This window comes from Anser anser, assembly GCF_964211835.1.
Source record: "Anser anser genome assembly, chromosome: 24".
Lineage (NCBI taxonomy): Eukaryota > Metazoa > Chordata > Aves > Anseriformes > Anatidae > Anser > Anser anser.
In genome coordinates this window covers 840194-857798 of record NC_139745.1, presented here as the reverse complement: position 1 = coordinate 857798, position 17605 = coordinate 840194, and the positions used below count along the sequence as shown (strand labels likewise).

Here is a 17605-nt window from a genome sequence, read left to right as displayed (position 1 = left end):
ATAAAATTAACAATAAAACCAAAAAAGGAAAAAGCTATTTCATTAAGAAATTAAATGTTCTTCATACTCTACATACAAAGCCAACACTTACATGTAACTAAAGTAATGCATTAAAAATTCAATATAATCTAGTAATTGTGCAAACATTTCTGAAGTATAAAACTGACACCCATCTCAAGGATACTTAAACGCTGGCCTTCAGGGCCAAACCCAGCCACAAGGCAACCCCCCTTGCAAGTGGGAGTCTGAGACAACAGCGCCACAACACACCACTCCCTGCAGCATCAGCTTAGCTCCTGGAGGCACAGGGGAGGAAGAAGCTGAGGAGAAGGCAATCAACCAGCAATGCCCACTGAGCTCCATCCACCCCAGGACTGCCTCCTCCTGGCTGTGACAGCCCCTTGCTGCCCTGGTTCTTGTGCTGCGATGGGTTTGAGGCTGGGAGGCAGTGCCGGGCAGGGAGTACAGCTCTCCTGGCACAGCATGAGGGTATGGGAAGAGCTGAGTAGCGAGTGTTTGATTTCTCACACATGTAAGAATTCTTTCCTTCAGCTGGAGAAAAGGAATGAAGCTTGATCAAAATGCATTATCTGGGTTTTTCCCCTGAAAACCCGTATAAACGAGAATCCTTGATTTTTATTATTTTTTTTTTTTAATATTAGTAGCTGAACAGACTTCAATAACATATTTTGAGTTTTGCAAGAAAATAACACTTCTGTGAAGACTTGGGGCACTTGTCTACTATTATTCTTGGGGAAAACAATCCTGTGATTCTGTGGCACAGATAGTCAGTCAGTGGCTGCTAAATTGCATGCAGTTTGTAAACAGGTTGAGAGCTGTACAGCTACTTCTTGAGATCACTTCCTATGGAAAATGTAATAGCAGATAAAATAAAATTTCTGGTTATACCATACTTGCCCATGTTTCCTCTCTTTCTCATTGCTACTCCACTACTCACATACCTGTGCTCTTGGGACACATTCATCCCAAGAGCTTTCGTCAGAAACAACTTTTCAGTTCTCCCCAGCTCACAGAGAAATTGTCACTTGTACTGCAACTGCCTTATACCACGGAGAGGTTCCCACAAACCAGCCTTGCATGGTATATTCAAAGGGTTAGACTCTCTTATGCAGCTGCATGCCTAATGCTCCCAGGACAGACTATCCCCACTGGTTACAGTCCTTCCCTTCCCCACTTGCAGAATTGAGTTAAAACAAAAAAATTGAAAGTACCGGCATCAGCTGAAAATCACACTGTTGTAGAGAAAGAGGTCTAATTATTTTAAAGTATTTCGTAGGTTATACTTACAATCAAACATAGATTTATCAGAATAGAACAACAATATTTAAGCAGAACTACGATTAGGTTACAAATACCCCCCACCCCCTTTCTACTTTTAAATACTATACAAGGATGTTTACACTCAATAGGGCCGAATCCTGAGGCTACTGGTGTCCGCAGGAAGGCAGCGTGATGGGTGAAGGAGAACCCACACCCTTCACACCAGCGTTCAGACCTGCCTGGGGTGCAATCGACAGAGAGCAGAGGCACTGCTAGGCCAGGCGCATCTCACCTGGCACTGGCTGGAAATGGAGCTCGCAGCAATTTGCTCAAGTTTCCAACTTCTAGGCACACAATGAATTTCACACGCTGTTTGCTCACTGTTTCCTGTCAAACTTTTTCCTTCAATATTCTTTTTTTAATAATTTTATAGCTACTAATATAATTCCGGGCTTCCATATACCACACCCACTCCTACATGCATGGCACACGCTCTCCTCGCTCGCATTGGAATGTCAAAGGATCCACAAAGAAATCTTTCTTCAGTTGTTGTCACTCACAGGAACAGAATAAAACCAAGTAAGCCATCCTCTCTATATATAATTATAGTGATTAACTCCTGAACATAACATACATGAGAAAGCCTCTACTATGCAAAAATAGTGCAATACAACAGCTTTAAACAAAAGAGGCTATCAGATTAAGAGCTTTTAATTTCTTAAAACAGTCATCCACAGTTTTGCTGAGAAACGTAGCACAGATATTATCGAGTCAATCAGAAGAAATGCATGTTACATGCAGTACACAACAGCCTCAGCAGATTCTGTGAACAACACGATGCTTGATGACGCAATTAAAACTCTCTGTAGTTACTTTTATAAAAGCTTAATAAATACCAATCAGCTTTTTTTTTTTTTAATTGGGAACTTAATCTCAAAATTATAGCCAATACAAAATTGAGTTATATTTGCCCTCTGTGGCAAATACAGTAATATGCAAGCTTCTAAAATAGAAGTTTATAATCATATAAAAGCACTAGTAATTGTTTCATGCTAAAATCAAATTCAAAATTGCGTACCTCAAGCTTTGTTCTCTGGATTCCTGCATCTTGGCTTTTTTCACCTGCAAAGACAGAAATGTTTGGAGACACAACTAAAAAGAGCTGTCCTTGACAGAATCCACGTACACAGACCTCCATTAGCAGATCACAACTGGTTACTATAGAGTTCGCATTAGTAGCTAAATACAGAAAGCCTTGCATTGAACTCCAGAGCTAACCAGTGTAACCATGGATTCTTCATCTCAAAACAAGCTTTTTCTAAATTAGAAAAGAAGTTCTACAGCTGAATGTGTTAGCAAATTGCCAGGTTCCTTAAATAAATAACAGGAGATGATATATACAGCTACGTAAGTCTGATAAGGACTATTTTATGGAAATTAGATAAAAGAGACATTTTTATTTTTTTTTTTAAATCTTATTCTGCATAATTTGGTACAGCTGCCAAAGGCTGGTGTTCCTTGCTCTTCCTTTAAGTAATGTATAAAGATAGGAACTTAAATATTTTTCCTGTTCATATCAGTAATAACTTAGGAGCTCTGATTTTTATTTCTGAATAAAACCAATATAGTTGAATCCAGTTCCCACAGAGTGTGTTATACACCCGAAAGCACTGCCTTGAGCACAAATTTGGTTTCTTGCATGCAGGCTACAAATACTATTTTGAAATTCTGGGCAGGATGAAAGGGTTAGTTTCTATAGAAAGGGTTAGTTTCTTTGACCTGTAGTTTTTTGAGCAAGGTGTTCCTGTGGTATGCTGGCTTTACTTCCCCTATCTTCTCCCTCTAACAGAAAGTTTTGCAGCCTTCCAAACTCCTGGAGCACCTTTAGATGCCAACTATCCTGTTTCTGTACCGCAGCTGCACTCCGTTCATCCCAGTTTCTGCAGGGCACTTAGCAAGCACCAATTTTCAGCATCTCTCTTCTGCAAACAGAGTCTGGGAAGGCACGTGCTCCAAATAATGCACCAAAACAGCTACAAGAATTACAAACCACTAACTTGAGTACAATGGTCAAAGAAAGACTGCTGCCACATACAAAAGTTGCTAGCAGAAAGGCCTCCCTATGTTACTCCAGTGTTTCTCTCTGCGGAATTATAAATAAAAAAAACAGGAACAAGCAATTTCAGCATGAGATGCCAAAATGTGTTCAAGACGTTATTTATTTATTTATTTATTTATTTATTTAACTGAATTAATAAAATGCTGGTGAATTCCTGATGGGAAGCGGGAAACAGTAGGCAGAGGTACAAAAGGGTTCAAGGCAGCAGCAAGGGGAAAGGAGTAAGAAAAGAGTAAGGAAGTACAGCTGGCAGGAGTCTTCTCTCAGTCTGCTTTCATCTCCTCATTTTTTAGAATGGGAGGTAGAGAGAGAAATCAGCTGGCCAAAAGCGGGGCTTTGCAAATACACGTCAGTTTTACTGAAATTATCATCAAGTCCAGAATGGAACAACTGTTCCTGTAACGCCTCTTCACAGTCAGGACCCGAGCTCAAAGTACTGCTCTGCCTGTTTCTGTCCCAGGACTTAACTTCCATCCTCCATCGCACCACAAGGCTACTTGCTGTGCCTTACCTTCCTCTGAAGGGAGATCTTCCACCCTCTGCCAGAAGCCTGCTTTCTCTGTTGCACTCAGAACAATATTTGAATGAGTTTTCCTTTAAGTCAATAGCTGACTTCATTAAAATATCAATAAATATCTGGAGAGAGTTTCACACTCCCGTTTTAAATGCCTCTGGAATGGGATCGCTAGTGCCAGCACGCAGGGTAAGTCAGCAAAACAGCAATTTGATTTTCACATCCCTGCCTTAACTAGCTAGTCTTGGACCGGCCTCATCATCTGCAGGCTTTTATGAGCAAATCTCCCAAATGTCTAATCGCTAAGTGATAGTATTTACAAAATCTTGAAACGTCGGTGAGATTTTTTTTACCACCGGTCCATACCGACATAAGTAAATGACCTGATTTTGGCTTTTCTTTTTTTTTTTTTTTTGTTTCTTTTGAGGGGTGGGAAGGGGGAAGTGAAATACATTAAACTCAAAGTCTGGTGACTTCTATAGAGGCTCCTTTCTGGATTCAGTTATCAACAGTTTGCAATAAACATTATTTTTAGAATAAACATACTAATCCTCTTGCCATGATTAAGAAAAGCAAAATCATTGGAGAAAGAAAACAAGTTTGTACAATGTAGATTCTGGGCTACTAGGCAGAAAGGATCTTAAGTTGGCTTTTTTATTGGCAAAATTAACTTGTTTAAAGAATGGTCTCACTAAAAAAAACAAAAAAAACTTTTCCTTCCTCCTGTAGGAATATGCCACTATATTCAAAATACCATCTCATTCAACAGTTGTGATCAATATAGTCTCAAATTCTGTCTCAGAATGACTGACTGGCATAAGGTATATAAATGAAATTATTAAGAAAATTTTCAGCAGACAATTACATAAGAATCTGTTTATAGATAATGCTCTCGTGTACCAAAACCAAGCTGTATTCAGTCTCTTATGCCCTAAGGAATAAAGTTCTATGAAGACAATTTTGATTATGTAATTAACAGATAATCCTGTTTCTCTATACACATTTAATTCAGTTTTAAATCCGACAAATATCTGGAGTTCAAATTACGTTCCTGCTGATTAGTCTCACGTTCTGTGCATAAAGGCTCATGTACATAATTTGCTTGTGTTAAACAGTATTTTGAACAACTATAAATTTGTCATAAACTGCAAAACTGCATAAATGACCATACAGCGTATTTTCTAAACTAGTTAACTGAAAAAGATAGTATTGTCACACTCAAACAGCCTCAAAATATTTTCAATGGGAAAATTACCTGATTTCCCTTAGCATGTTACTTTGTTTTTGTGTGCATTTGAAAATATCTCCAAAATTAAAATAAGCTTCACTCCCAGAGTAACTTGGTAAATTATTGTTGTGTTTGCCTCACCTTTTATCTGGAGATATAATGTTAAAAACTTTTTTTTATTATTACAATATTACTTATGTCTCAGATATACACATTTAACTTCATATCATACTGTTTTAATAATCACTCTATCCAAAACTTATGTGACATTTTATTATCAGTAACTTACAATGCACATGATATTTCAAACATCGAAGATGTCTGTACAGAAATTTTTAACTTAAGACATTACCTCCTTACACGAATAACCTGTTAAATTAAGAATTTTAATTAATGTTTTCCAGCAATGGAGACGATGCTATGCTTAGGATCATAGAACTTTTTCAAGATCATAAGCACAAGAAGAATTACAGACTATATACCAGCATGCTGATTCTGTCATTAAAACAATGATTTTTAATATATCTAGAAAAAACTTTAAATGGTCTGATTTTCTGAGCAAAGGAATTGTAGGCATAATTTTACATAGAAAGATTACAGAATTCAGGCATACATAACTATTCCTTTTAGTACTGTTGTCTGTATAGTAAATTACATGTATAACAAGTTTTATTAACAGTAAAGTGATTTTTCACCTCCAGATAAATACAGTGAGTATAAGGCTTATTGTCTATTATTAATTGAAATAACGATATTGAATTTATGAGATCACTTATTAGTTTTACATGTTCATTTTTAGTATTTTTAAATGTACTTACTGGTTGTTCGGGTAAATCTTGTGGCTCTTCCATGGGTCTTACTATTTTAATGCTTAAATGATTCAAATCGTGTGTTCCTCAGCAGTCTTCAAAGCCTGTTAAAAAAGGTGTTCATAGCTTTATGTACTTTTGGGGGTCTTATCATTTAGGCTATCAGAGAACATTAATTGTTATCTATTCCACCCACAAGCTTTCTAAACTCATGTTGCCATCTCCCATGTAAGAGACAAAATTCATATATGGAAAGATTTCATAAACAAGGGATTTAGCTTTAAGCTTCAAGATACAAACAGACATTTTTAATCACGTGGCACATTTCTACAACATTCACTTGTACCATACTGACTACAGAAGCTAATGTATCAATCAGACATGCACCATGATTTTAAAAACACTTTAAATGATCAAGTCTGGTCTACTAGGTCAGTAAACAGAGTGATTCAATCTAACCTGTTTTAATTTAGAACATTTATATAACAAACACACAAAAAAAAATCAGGACAAGACCGTACACCTAAATGTATTTACATGCAGTACTGTCTATTGCCAAATTCACAATGGAAGTTTATTATTTCAGTTGCATCCTTCAAAAAGAGGAGTTTGATTAACATTTGCTACCAGAATATAACATTTATTTTAGATAGTAACCCAGTAGCATTTAGCATAGAGTTCTTATATACCATACCAAAGAGCTGCTGTACCTCAGGTTTTAAAACTGTGAAAAGGAACTGTTGCGGGTTATTGTCACAACCTTATTAATTTTTGCAACTTGCTGGACAAAAGATGAAGGCGTGTCCTCTACAGCTTTCTCCTCTACCTGACTATTGCTCATAAACGATGTTTTCCTATTTATTCCATTGCTCTTCTTTGACCCCCTCTTCTCGGAGCCAATTTATTAAACACAAACTCTAACCTCTTCAGACAAACTCCATCTCAGCCGTACCAAAAGCAAGGAGACGTCTCTGCTCCCATCCCGGCAGAGCCGTCCCTTACATACGGAAACACGTCTACTATTGCACACAGAGCAAAATCCTAAATGGGTTACGGCAATTAGAGAAAACACTGAAATACGCTTAGTGGTTTGGAAGAAACACAACACAGCAACAATACATGTACCTACCCTGCAGAGGTAACAATCTACTCCTGCCTCCCCAGCCATGAAACTTTGCTTTAAATCGCGGTGGAAATGCGAAAGGCTATTTACTCAGCTCTGCTTTCTCATTCCTTTCCGTTTTCACATCCTGTCTAGAGCTTTCAAGCACCTTCACAGTATGAAGCTGTGCCCTTGAAAACAGACTGCACAAGTTAACAGAAACAATTTTCCAGGGTCCCCAAAACAACTGCTACCTCCCCCTCCTGACCCCTGCCAGACCCACTGAACTCTTAGCTTACACGGCCAGTCCGCTCCCAGACCTGGGCGGCTGCTGCGAAGCACTCCACTCCAACCACGCGGAGGTTTTGGAGGCTGGAGTAATTTCATATTATCCATGAAAACGTATATGATTTATTTTCCCTTATTAGGGGAAAGGTAAAGGTATTAAATGCCAACGTAGAATTTCATTGAGGATTTGAGTATTTTCCAAGGCTACCTCCATAATCGAAGGCTACTTATTCTTACCTTTACTGCCTTAACTGTAAAACAGCTGAAGTTACAGTTAGACGCTTCAATAGCTTAGTTTCTTCTCCAACGAGTCTACATACATACAAGAAAGCGTGCAAAGTACCACTGTCACCATTACAATTTTTCTCTACCAGTTTTGTTATTATTTTAAATATAAAATCTTATTTCCTTTGTGTTATAATAGGAATAATACAGGAAAATCAAGACAGAAGAGAAACAGTGGCATTCAAAGATTAGGAATAGCAGAGTGGAATACAATTGCCAACTGCAATGATGTTTGATTTTGATATCAACAAGCCCGGTTCTGTCCCTTGTCCCTTGGTTTTGTTATTTGACACTGTTTCATTGTGTAATTACTTAGACAATTCCCAAACTAAACTCTTCAGTATGAAAAAAGATTTCAAATCAAGCTTTGAACCATACAGCAGTAGCCTCCCATTTCGCATTTTGTTTTAAAGCTGTGAGCAGTGCTTTCATTTTGTTTTTGAGAGGTCACAAAGTAATAAGACAAAAAGAGTTCACGCCGGAACATAGAACTGCATCACAGAATGGCTTGGGTTGGAAGGGACCTTAACGATCATCTAACTCCAACCCCCTGCCATAGGCAGGGAACGTGTTAGATACACTATTGAACAAAACTCTTTCCACAAGACTAGGGCACCTTGTAGCACCTGGAAGCAAACGAACAAAGCAAGGTAGATGAGCAGTAACTTCTTGCCTAGATGAGAAGTGAAAACTTGACCTCTACTGGCTTCACGTTGCCTTCTAGAGAATAATCCATCCCTTCAGAAATTGCAGGTTGGGCAGAAGACCTCTTGCAAAGGTCTAGTGTTCATAGCTGTTTTACAGAGAAGCAGGCTGAACAACTAGGAGAAACAGCATGCATTCCTGGGTGACAAGGATGTGATTAGCCACTACACCTGCCCTAGCTGGGAGTGATAGAGTCTTTCTCTAGCAAATGCTTCCTACACCACAAACAATTTAAGCTGACAAAACTGGAACTGCTGCTGAAGGAAGGGTTCCTGCTTCTCCCTTACCTCCAGCAAACCACTCTGGCTCGCCTGACATCCCTTCCTTTGTCTGGCAAAGCATTTGTGTGGCTGAGCAGCAGTCTGGATCTGATCTTGTTCTACGGAAAAAACAAACAAACAGAAAAGAGCCACCCAAACACAGCACTTCTGCTAGGATACTTCAAGTGGGACCAGCTCCAATCTTACACAGTCCCATGCTTAGGGGATCCACAAGGGAGGAAAAGGTGCAAGAGCATGCAAGCGGGAGAGGTAAATGCCCTTTTTCATTAATAACCACTGTAACACCACGGTTTCATTTACTGTTTTACTTATGTTTCACTTTGGAAAAACTGGGGACACGAAGTCACTGCAATATACCTACGGCTCAGCGGCCTTTCCATCTGCACCGTCCGCCCACCCGCCAGCTTCTGCAGAGCATCTCCACGACCTCTCAGGCTGGCCACGGCCGCGAGGCAGCCCAGGAGCTCGCCCCGCTGCCGCCGGCACCCGCAGGCGCAGGGCTGGGCAGGGAGCTGCCTCGCTCGCTGCTCCCGAGCGCGGCCGCCAGCAGTTTCAGCGCGGACGCCCCGGGGAAGAGGATTCATGGAGCAGCTGTTCTGGCCGCGTTGGCTTCGCTGGCAGCACCCGCGGGCAGGGCTGGTCCCCCCGCGCGGGGCGGCACGCTGCCCTCCGGCCACCCCAAGCAGCTCCGGGCGCTACCGAGTTGCCTCCGAGCCGGGGTCAGCGCCAGCAGCACGGCGCAGGGCTTGGGTTTCCAAAAACAAACCCGGCACCTTGCACCTGCTCAGCGTGAACTACCTTGGGCTATTACCTTACCCGGCAAACAGCTCTCCCTGAACAAAGTTGATTTTTAAAAACTGAAGACAGACAAATGATTTTTTTTTTCCAGCATCTCAAATCTCAGATTTTTAACTTACATAAAACTCGAGGCACCTGTGCTTTAGATAAGCTTACCACACAGTTTCTAACTCTTTTAAACCATAAGCAACTACAACGGAAGAGATACCAAAACAGATCTTCAGTATCATTAGTTCCAAAGAAAGTCCAAATCGTTGCAGTGACACCCGTGACCAGAGGTGACAATGTAATCGCTGTGCAGAGGAACAGGGACTGCCACCAGTTCTGCTCCCCCTTCCCATGCAAAAGCACCGCTTCCCACAGCTAACTACTGCTTGCTAACCTCCAAAAAGAAGAAATCAGTGATTAACAGCTTCGGGAACAGCTGGGTTTGGTCACTTTTTCTGTCTACATCCGTATTTTCTTTCTTATTTTATCGCTTGTGAGGGGAGGTCCGAGAAGTTGCTTCTGATGGTCAGAATACTTCCATGGGCCACTAGGCTTATGAATGAAAAAAGCCTGTACAAAAGATAACCGAGTGTGCCGCGAAGCATCACATAGCTTAGTGAAATGAACAATATTCAGAACAATGAAAGAGTCAGCACTTATACTCTGGAAAACTGGCAAAATATTTTTTTTCCCCTACAGGGTATGGTTTTCATTATTTACCCAAAGAATTTTTTTTGTAATATCTGACTTAAGCAACATTTCAAAATTTAATCGAGACTTGTTGAATAGTGATCCTAGTTTAATTCCAACTTGCCCAGAACACCAACGATGTAAAATATCGTGGATAGGTTTTGCACCTCATTTTATCTTGCTCGCTCAATTTATTGAAACATATTACAAAAATTTCAAAACACGGCATTAAAGCATAGGTATGGACAAGAGAATTACACAGACCAGTTGTCTGTCTTCTGTTCTGCATAATATTGCTATGCTACTAATTCCCTATTAAAAGCCCTGGCAAGCTATGTACAGTTTCTTGCACTAAAACCTGGTTTTAAAAATCCCCAAATGCAAAGTCTAGCTTGATTAATTTTTTTTTAGAACTACATATTATAGATATAATTTGCAAAAGCTACCTGCTACTAGCATCAGGCTAGACTGCTATTTCTTTTCATTCTGTTCTTTTCAAGCTCATCTGATTTGGCTTTCAATATAAAATTTCGGCTGAGGAACAGTTCTCTCAAGCTGCAAATAATTAAAGTCAAGGACACTGTGATAAAACCAACAAGCTGTAATTATACTGATTAGAAATAAAGCTGCTTGAATATTGTTTTATATTACTTTAAAATAGTCACTATTTCCCTTAGAAAAAAACAAAAAACTTTAGCTGGTCTAATGAAATTAAAGCTATTAAATAGAAAGTTGAAATAAAATGTTTTGTAGGTTTATGCATAATAATGTGATCTGTGCAGCTCCTTCCATTCCTTATTTACTCAAGGGCCAGCAGCTTACCACGGAGAGCAACGGATACAGGAATTAAGCAAAAGAGGAGTCTAAGCTTCTTCTATTTTCCAGTGGAGCATTTCGTGGCAATCTGTCCCGTTCTGCCACACTACGCACACGCAGGGTCGCAGAGTTCAGCCGAAGTGATTTAAACCCTCACCCACCCAGAGCAGGATTTCTCCCGGCTACACGCTTTTACCCTGCGCTACTCTGGGTGCCATCCCACTTTGGTCAGAGGCGCAGCACCTGGCACAGCGGGATGTGGTGAATACCTCCCCCCCCCGACATTTTCATTTTTTAAGTACAAAAGGAAGAAAAAGAGAGAAGAGACATACTAACATTACTATACACTGCACAGCTACCAAGTGCTTTTTATTCTGCAGGTTCATCACCTGAGTTTTAATCTTCAGGCAAAACAGGCTAGCCACCAGCTCCCACACAGGGCACGAGCTGCCGTTTGGGTAGAGCTTTCTTGTTCGATAGGAAGCTTCTTGACAACCTCCTCCTTCCCCCACATGCCAGCATCCTCATATCCAACAGTGATACTACTTCATCAGCCAAGCTGCCAAAACACTTTCAATTTGAAATCCAGACCAGCCAAACTAACTTTCTGCCTGCACCAAGAAAGCAAACCCAGCCCTCTTCCCATTTTTACGGGGTCTCTTTGGAAGGGCTGGCAAGAACAGGCGCTCACCTCAAGTTCCGAAGAATTTCCCATTTTGTTTTTAAACAGCCTGAATAAAGATCACAGGAAATGACAGCATCAGTCTGGTTCCTGGGTTGGTTTGTAAAATAATGGCTCCTTAAGAAACTGTCAGGAATTGAACAATTCTGAGTACTACGCTTCATTTTTCCTTCCTTCAGGCAGAAAGAAGAAGGTAACGCTTTACAATGCTGTACCATTACAACGATGCAAACAAACTGAATGAGTAAACAGATGCCCTGGCCTGTCAAATGGTCTGTCTGGTAAGCTGGAATACAAATTCAAAAAAATTTAAAGACGGTAAGAAGAAAAGCGAGTCGCAGCATTCACTACACTAACGCAGTTCCAGTGGCGTGCAAAGACAGAGAAGAAAGAGAGGCCCATCTAGGTGCCCTCCTCCACTAAGGACCAAAATCCAAAGCCTTTGATTTCACACGCGGACCTACAGGAATTGCTGTGAATCTTCACATTTGTTAATTCACAAATATCATATTAAGGCCACACATTCAGTATCTGACAGTCTTCCTGCAACTGCCAAGCAGATGAGAATACGGGCATTATTTCAGCATTTGAAAATACAAATGTAAGAAGAGGGAAAAAGAATTCAAACTTCTAACTTCACAATGTGAAAGTCCCAAATCCTGCTTAGTAAAATTATCAACAGTCAACTCCTCAGGGAACAGTCTTGCTCTCCAGCACAATCCTTAAAACCTCTCCCTAATATCCATCTTAAGGGCACCATACAATAACTCATGCTTCGGTCTGTTAATTCCACCTTCACCCTAAGTACAGTTCTCTGACGTGTTCCTTTTTGTAACAGCAGAGAGTAGCCATCAAAAAAAAAAAAAAGAAATAAAAAAGGAATAAACTTAATGAATGAAAGCTGTGCTACACACCAGCCTGCTGATTTCCTATCTTTAAGAATTCAGTGGATCTCACGGCAAAGATTTATACTCTGCTATTCCTCATTCTCCATGCACACACCCACACACAGAGATACACACACACACAACACACACAGATATTTCCAAAATATTGTGAAGAATACCAGAGAATAAACGGTGAGATCTGCTGGATTGTTTACTGCTCTCTATCCATGTTCTCTTCACATCTTTATTAACCGGGGAAGACTCGGAATAAAACCCTGTAAGAGTTACAGGGAAGGCAGATTATACGCCTTATTTCTGAAGGTACGAGTGGCCATGACAAGCACATAAACACAGCTCCGTAGGACATCAGGTTCATGGTTTGATTAAAATTTCATAAACTAAAAAGGGAAGGAAAAAGCGTAGGATCTAAAAATTGAGAAAAATACTGAACTTAAACGTGGCAACAAAAATAGGCATTGTTTAGGCTAAAAATGGATTTCATTAATAGGAATTTTCATGTTATTTTTTTAAGCCCCTGAAGTGTTATTGACACGAAGCCTGTCTGCAGTTCAGTTAGCTTGAACAATGACACACAGGCAGCTTGGCTGCCCGGTTCTTACACAATTCTGTTAAATTTGATTTTGAAACGTAACAGGGAAATTTTTAATGGGGAACTGTTTTCACAAAAGGAAAATTTGGAAATAACAACTTCATCTCTGAGAAAAACAACTCCCACTGAGCCCAGAAACAAGTGGATGATTTCTTCTCGTTAGATCTGACATTTGCAGAGCCCACACAGAACAAGAACACAGAAGTGCCATTAGCCTTTTACTTACAAAACAAAGTACAATAATTTACACACACATAAGAAAAGTAAAAAAGTCAATTAGCTCCTCTTTCCACGAGGAAATCTAAAACTTTTTTTTTTAGATAACAATGAGGTTATCTAAAACATTTTTGTGTTTTAGATAAACAACAATTGGGTTGCAAATTTCTGGAGGTGCAGCTCTGCAAAAAAAGAAAAGTGATGCTTGTCTTAAGAGCTTTTAAAAACAAACTTTCAGACAATAGAGCATATTAACTTCCATTTCTAGATGCCACTTTCAACACATTAAAAGAGATTTGTAAAGTTACTGAAGCCACAAAATACTGAACTTTTTAATCCTTTATCAGTCAGACAAAAAGCCTGCATTGTATTAACCACAAAAAAGGCATTATTTACATTATGCAGCTCTAAACTTTATTTTCAATAAGAGATTTTGTGCATACACATCAAAAATTCATACAGCTACTACCACACAGTACCAGGAAATTAAGCTAAAGTTCCGCTAGACAGAAACTGTTTCAACACTCAACTTTCACCATTATTTTGTTAAAAAGGTTTTAACTATAGTAAATTTACCTATTTCTCTTGTTATTTTGCATTAGAGGCAGCCATGGTATTTATCACTGTGCAATCAGTTCTGCGGACATCTGTAGCTATTTGTGTCTTAGCAACAACAGTTGCTAGAGTAACCTGCTCAAAAAAATTAAAGAAAGAATAAAGTACCGGATATTTGAGATTTTTTACTAGGAAAAAAACAGTTTAAATGACTGTGTTCGATACTCAGCTGCTCGGTAACAGCCACGGCTTCTAATTAAGCATAATTCTTACGCCATTTGCTCCACAGGGCACGAGCCCTGCCGGCAGAGGCAGGTGGGAGCACGGAAACACCCTCCTGGCCAGAGCAACGGCCCGCCTCGCCCGAGCAGCGCAGTCTCCAACAGCAGATGCCACCCGCGGGCAGTGCGCGCGCAAGCCTGGCCGCCATGCAGGCCCCTCACGCCCCCCGCCAGCAGGCCCGGCGGTAGGACTGCCGGGGGACACAGAATCACACAGAATCGTCTAGGTTGGAAGAGACCTCCAAGATCACCCAGTCCAACCTCCGACCCAACACTAACAAGTCCTCCACTAAACCATATCACGAGGCTCTACATCTAAACGTCTCTTAAAGACCTCCAGGGATGGTGACTGTGTCACTATAAAGGCGCTCTCTGTCAATTTTTGAATGGTCGTATCAATCCTCAGAGGTCACTGATAACTGAAAAATGGCAAATGTCACGTTCAAAACAGGCAATAAAGGAAATGCAAGCCAGACGGAATTGCTTTAGTGGCCCAGAGGACTGCAGAGCAAATTTACATGGAGACCATTCCCATGCACGTGAATGGCAAGAAAGCAGCTGGGAAGAGCCATTGTGGATCCATCCAAGGCCAACAGTTCCTGACCAACCAGACTGCCTTTTCTGATAAAATGGTGGGCTCCACGGAAGAAGAGAGCTGCTGACTTCATTTCAGTAATGCAAAGTCCCTCAGCAACCTTGCAGCCAAACTGTGCAGGTATAAACTACGGACAGACGACACAGCAGATGAAAAACCGTCTGGACTGCCAGATTCAATGTAGGTGAAGTGCCAGGTGTAGAGCCATGGAAGGAAGGAAGAAGTTTTTAGAGCTGCTTAGTATGGCAAAGTGACACTGGAGTAACCTCAAACATTTTTAAAGTTTGGTGCTTTGTTTCGTGAAGCAACTTCTTGGGCCCAAAATCTATCCTTACTTCTGTTGCTCAGTGCTACTGTGCATGGGGATAGTGTATATTTTGGGGGGGAGAAAGAAGGAGCGTGTCCAGAGAAGGGCTACAAGGCTGCTGAAGGGCCTGGGACACAACTCCTGTGAGGAGCAGCTGCGGGAACTGGGGTTGTTTGGTCTGGAGAAGAGGAAGCTCAGGGGAGACCTTGTTGCTCTCTGCCTGAAAGGAAGGTGTGGGGAGCTGGGGGTCAGCCTCTTCTCACAGATAACCAACAACAGGCCTAGAGGGAATGGCCTCAAGTTGTGCCAGGGGAGGCTTAGGTTGGAAATAGTCAGTTAGCTATAGACTGGTCAGCCTCACCTCCATCCCTGGAAAGGTGATGGAGCAACTTATCCTTAGTGTTGTCTCTAGTCGTATCAAGGATAAGAGGGTCATTAGAGGCAGTCAACATGGCTTCACCAAGGGGAAGTCATGTTTGACCAACATGATAAGCCTCTTATGAGGATATAACCGGGTGGATAGATGATGGAAAGGCAGCGGACGTGGTCTATCTTGACTTCAATAAAGCCTTTGACACCGTCTCCCACAGCATCCTCGCAGCTAAACTGAGGATGATGGGGTAGCGAGGTGGATTGTGAACTGGCTGAAGGGAAGAAGCCAGAGAGTTGTGGTCAGCGGGACAGAGTCGAGTTGGAGGCCTGTATCTAGTGGAGTTCCTCAAGGGTCGGTACTGGGACCAGAGTTGTTCAATATATTAATCGATAACTTAGATGAGGGAATGGAGTGCGCCATCAGCAAGTCTGCTGATGACACTGAACCGTGAGGAGTGGCTGACGCGCCGGAAGGCCGAGCTGCCATCCAGCAGGACCTTGACAGGTTGGAGAATTGGGCGGGGAGAAACTTAATGAAATATAATGAAATATAATCCAGGGAGATGCTGAGGAAACTGGTCTTGTTTAGCCTGAAGAACAGAAGCTGAAGGAAGTAACAGGAATCTAATTGCTGTCTTCCACTGCTAAAAGAACATCATAGAAAAGACGCAGCCAGACTCATCTCAAGTGCCTTGAGAAAGAGGCAATGGTCACAAATTGTAACAAGGAAAATTCCAGCTGGACCTAAGGAAAAAATTCTTCACTGTGAGAGTGGGTCACACTGGAGAAGTGACCCACAAGGATGGTGACATCCACCCTTGCACATTTTCAAAACCCTGAAACCTGGTTTCAGAAAACCTGGACAAGACCCTGAACAACCCACCTCCTGTGAGCAGAAGACTGAAGCAGGCAACCTCCTGAAATCCCTTGTAATCCAAAGCTTTCTGTAATTCTGTCCTTTCACCAGCTTTCCATTGGTAGTGAACCTCTCCTCTAGACTTGGGAAAACTTAGCTTCTTTAACAGAACTTTGTCAGAGGTTTTTTGAAAATCAATTATGCCTATTGCTTTCATCTATCCACATACTTGCACAACTCCCATGGTTTAAGAAGGTGGAATTTTCCTCTACATAATCCATGCTGACACTTTTCCAGCAGACTGCATTTTCCACTAAACAGGGATTTTGTCTTTCATAACTCTTTATCATCTCACTGCTGCTGGAAGTCAGTCATCTGTAGGGAGTTCCCAGGGTATCTAAAGCAAAACATCTTTAGCAGTAACATACAAGGAATTCACTGACCTTCTCTGTGATGGCCTTATCACACGCCTCAGGTGCCCACTCCTTGAGCCCTGATCACCAAGCAGTCCCACACAATCGCTACCTGACTTCCTTCTTTTGATGAATTTAGAGAATGTTTTACCACTGGTTTGAGCTTCCTTTTGCAAGGTGCTCTTCAGTTTCCTTTTTACCCCTTTTAATTCTGTCTGCATTTCACCTGCCATGTTGCAGATTTTCCTGGTCTCACCTGGGCATTCTTTCCATTTGTTAAGCATTCATCTTTTCCACATGATGGCTTATTATTATTATTATTATTATTATTATTATTATTATTTATTTTTATCTGGTAGCTTTCCCACTGAGCCACATAGAGATTCTGGGGGTACAAACCGTAATTTTTTTTTAACAGCCTTCAAGCTGCATGTAGGCTACATTTTGTGCAGGCCTTTTTAAGCTTGGGGGGAAACTGTAAACTACTTAATTCATTTTTATGTATTTTAATTTCTTGAAGTTGAACATCCATGTGCTGAATTTATTTGGTCTGCTGTCCCCTTCTACCCAGTTACATCTAATTGTACTGTAGTTGCTATTACAACTGTCCCACTTATAGCTCAAAGTAGATCCTATGCACCACCACACTCAGAAAGATAGCTTCTCTTGTAGGTTTAACGTCGGTTGCTGTAGGAAGCAGTCATTCACAGAGTCAGAAAAATGTTCACTCTGCATTTCTTCCTGATGTGCTATAGAATTAGTCTCTGTCTAGGTAGCTGAAATCTCCTACTACTACTCTTCTAAATTTGCAACTTCTTTGATCTCATATAACAGTTCCTCATCACTATCACCGTCCTGATTCAGCAGTTGCCAGAAAAATCCTAGTAGTATACTTAAGGTCTGGGATCTTCACCCATACAGACACGT

The 17605-nt window shown here is 41.0% G+C and overlaps 1 protein-coding gene across 7 annotated transcripts in view; it reads right to left on the bottom strand.

Annotated features, from left to right (window-relative positions):
- The window catches only part of EYA3 (EYA transcriptional coactivator and phosphatase 3), a 66939-nt gene that overhangs the window by 33152 nt on the left and 16182 nt on the right, over positions 1-17605 (bottom strand). For 4 of the 7 annotated variants that reach the window (XM_083810174.1, XM_083810177.1, XM_083810171.1 and 1 more), the window contains exons 2-3: positions 5961-6055; positions 2360-2403 (exon numbers count right to left, since the gene is read on the bottom strand). In XM_083810174.1, the coding sequence (XP_083666300.1) occupies positions 2360-2403; positions 5961-5993 (77 nt within the window). In that variant the 5' untranslated portion in view covers positions 5994-6055. Of the gene's footprint in view, positions 1-2359; positions 2404-5960; positions 6056-8618; positions 8711-13875; positions 13990-17605 lie in introns of those variants that run through there. The other 3 variants (XM_083810172.1, XM_083810176.1, XM_083810173.1) reach the window with 2 other exon arrangements.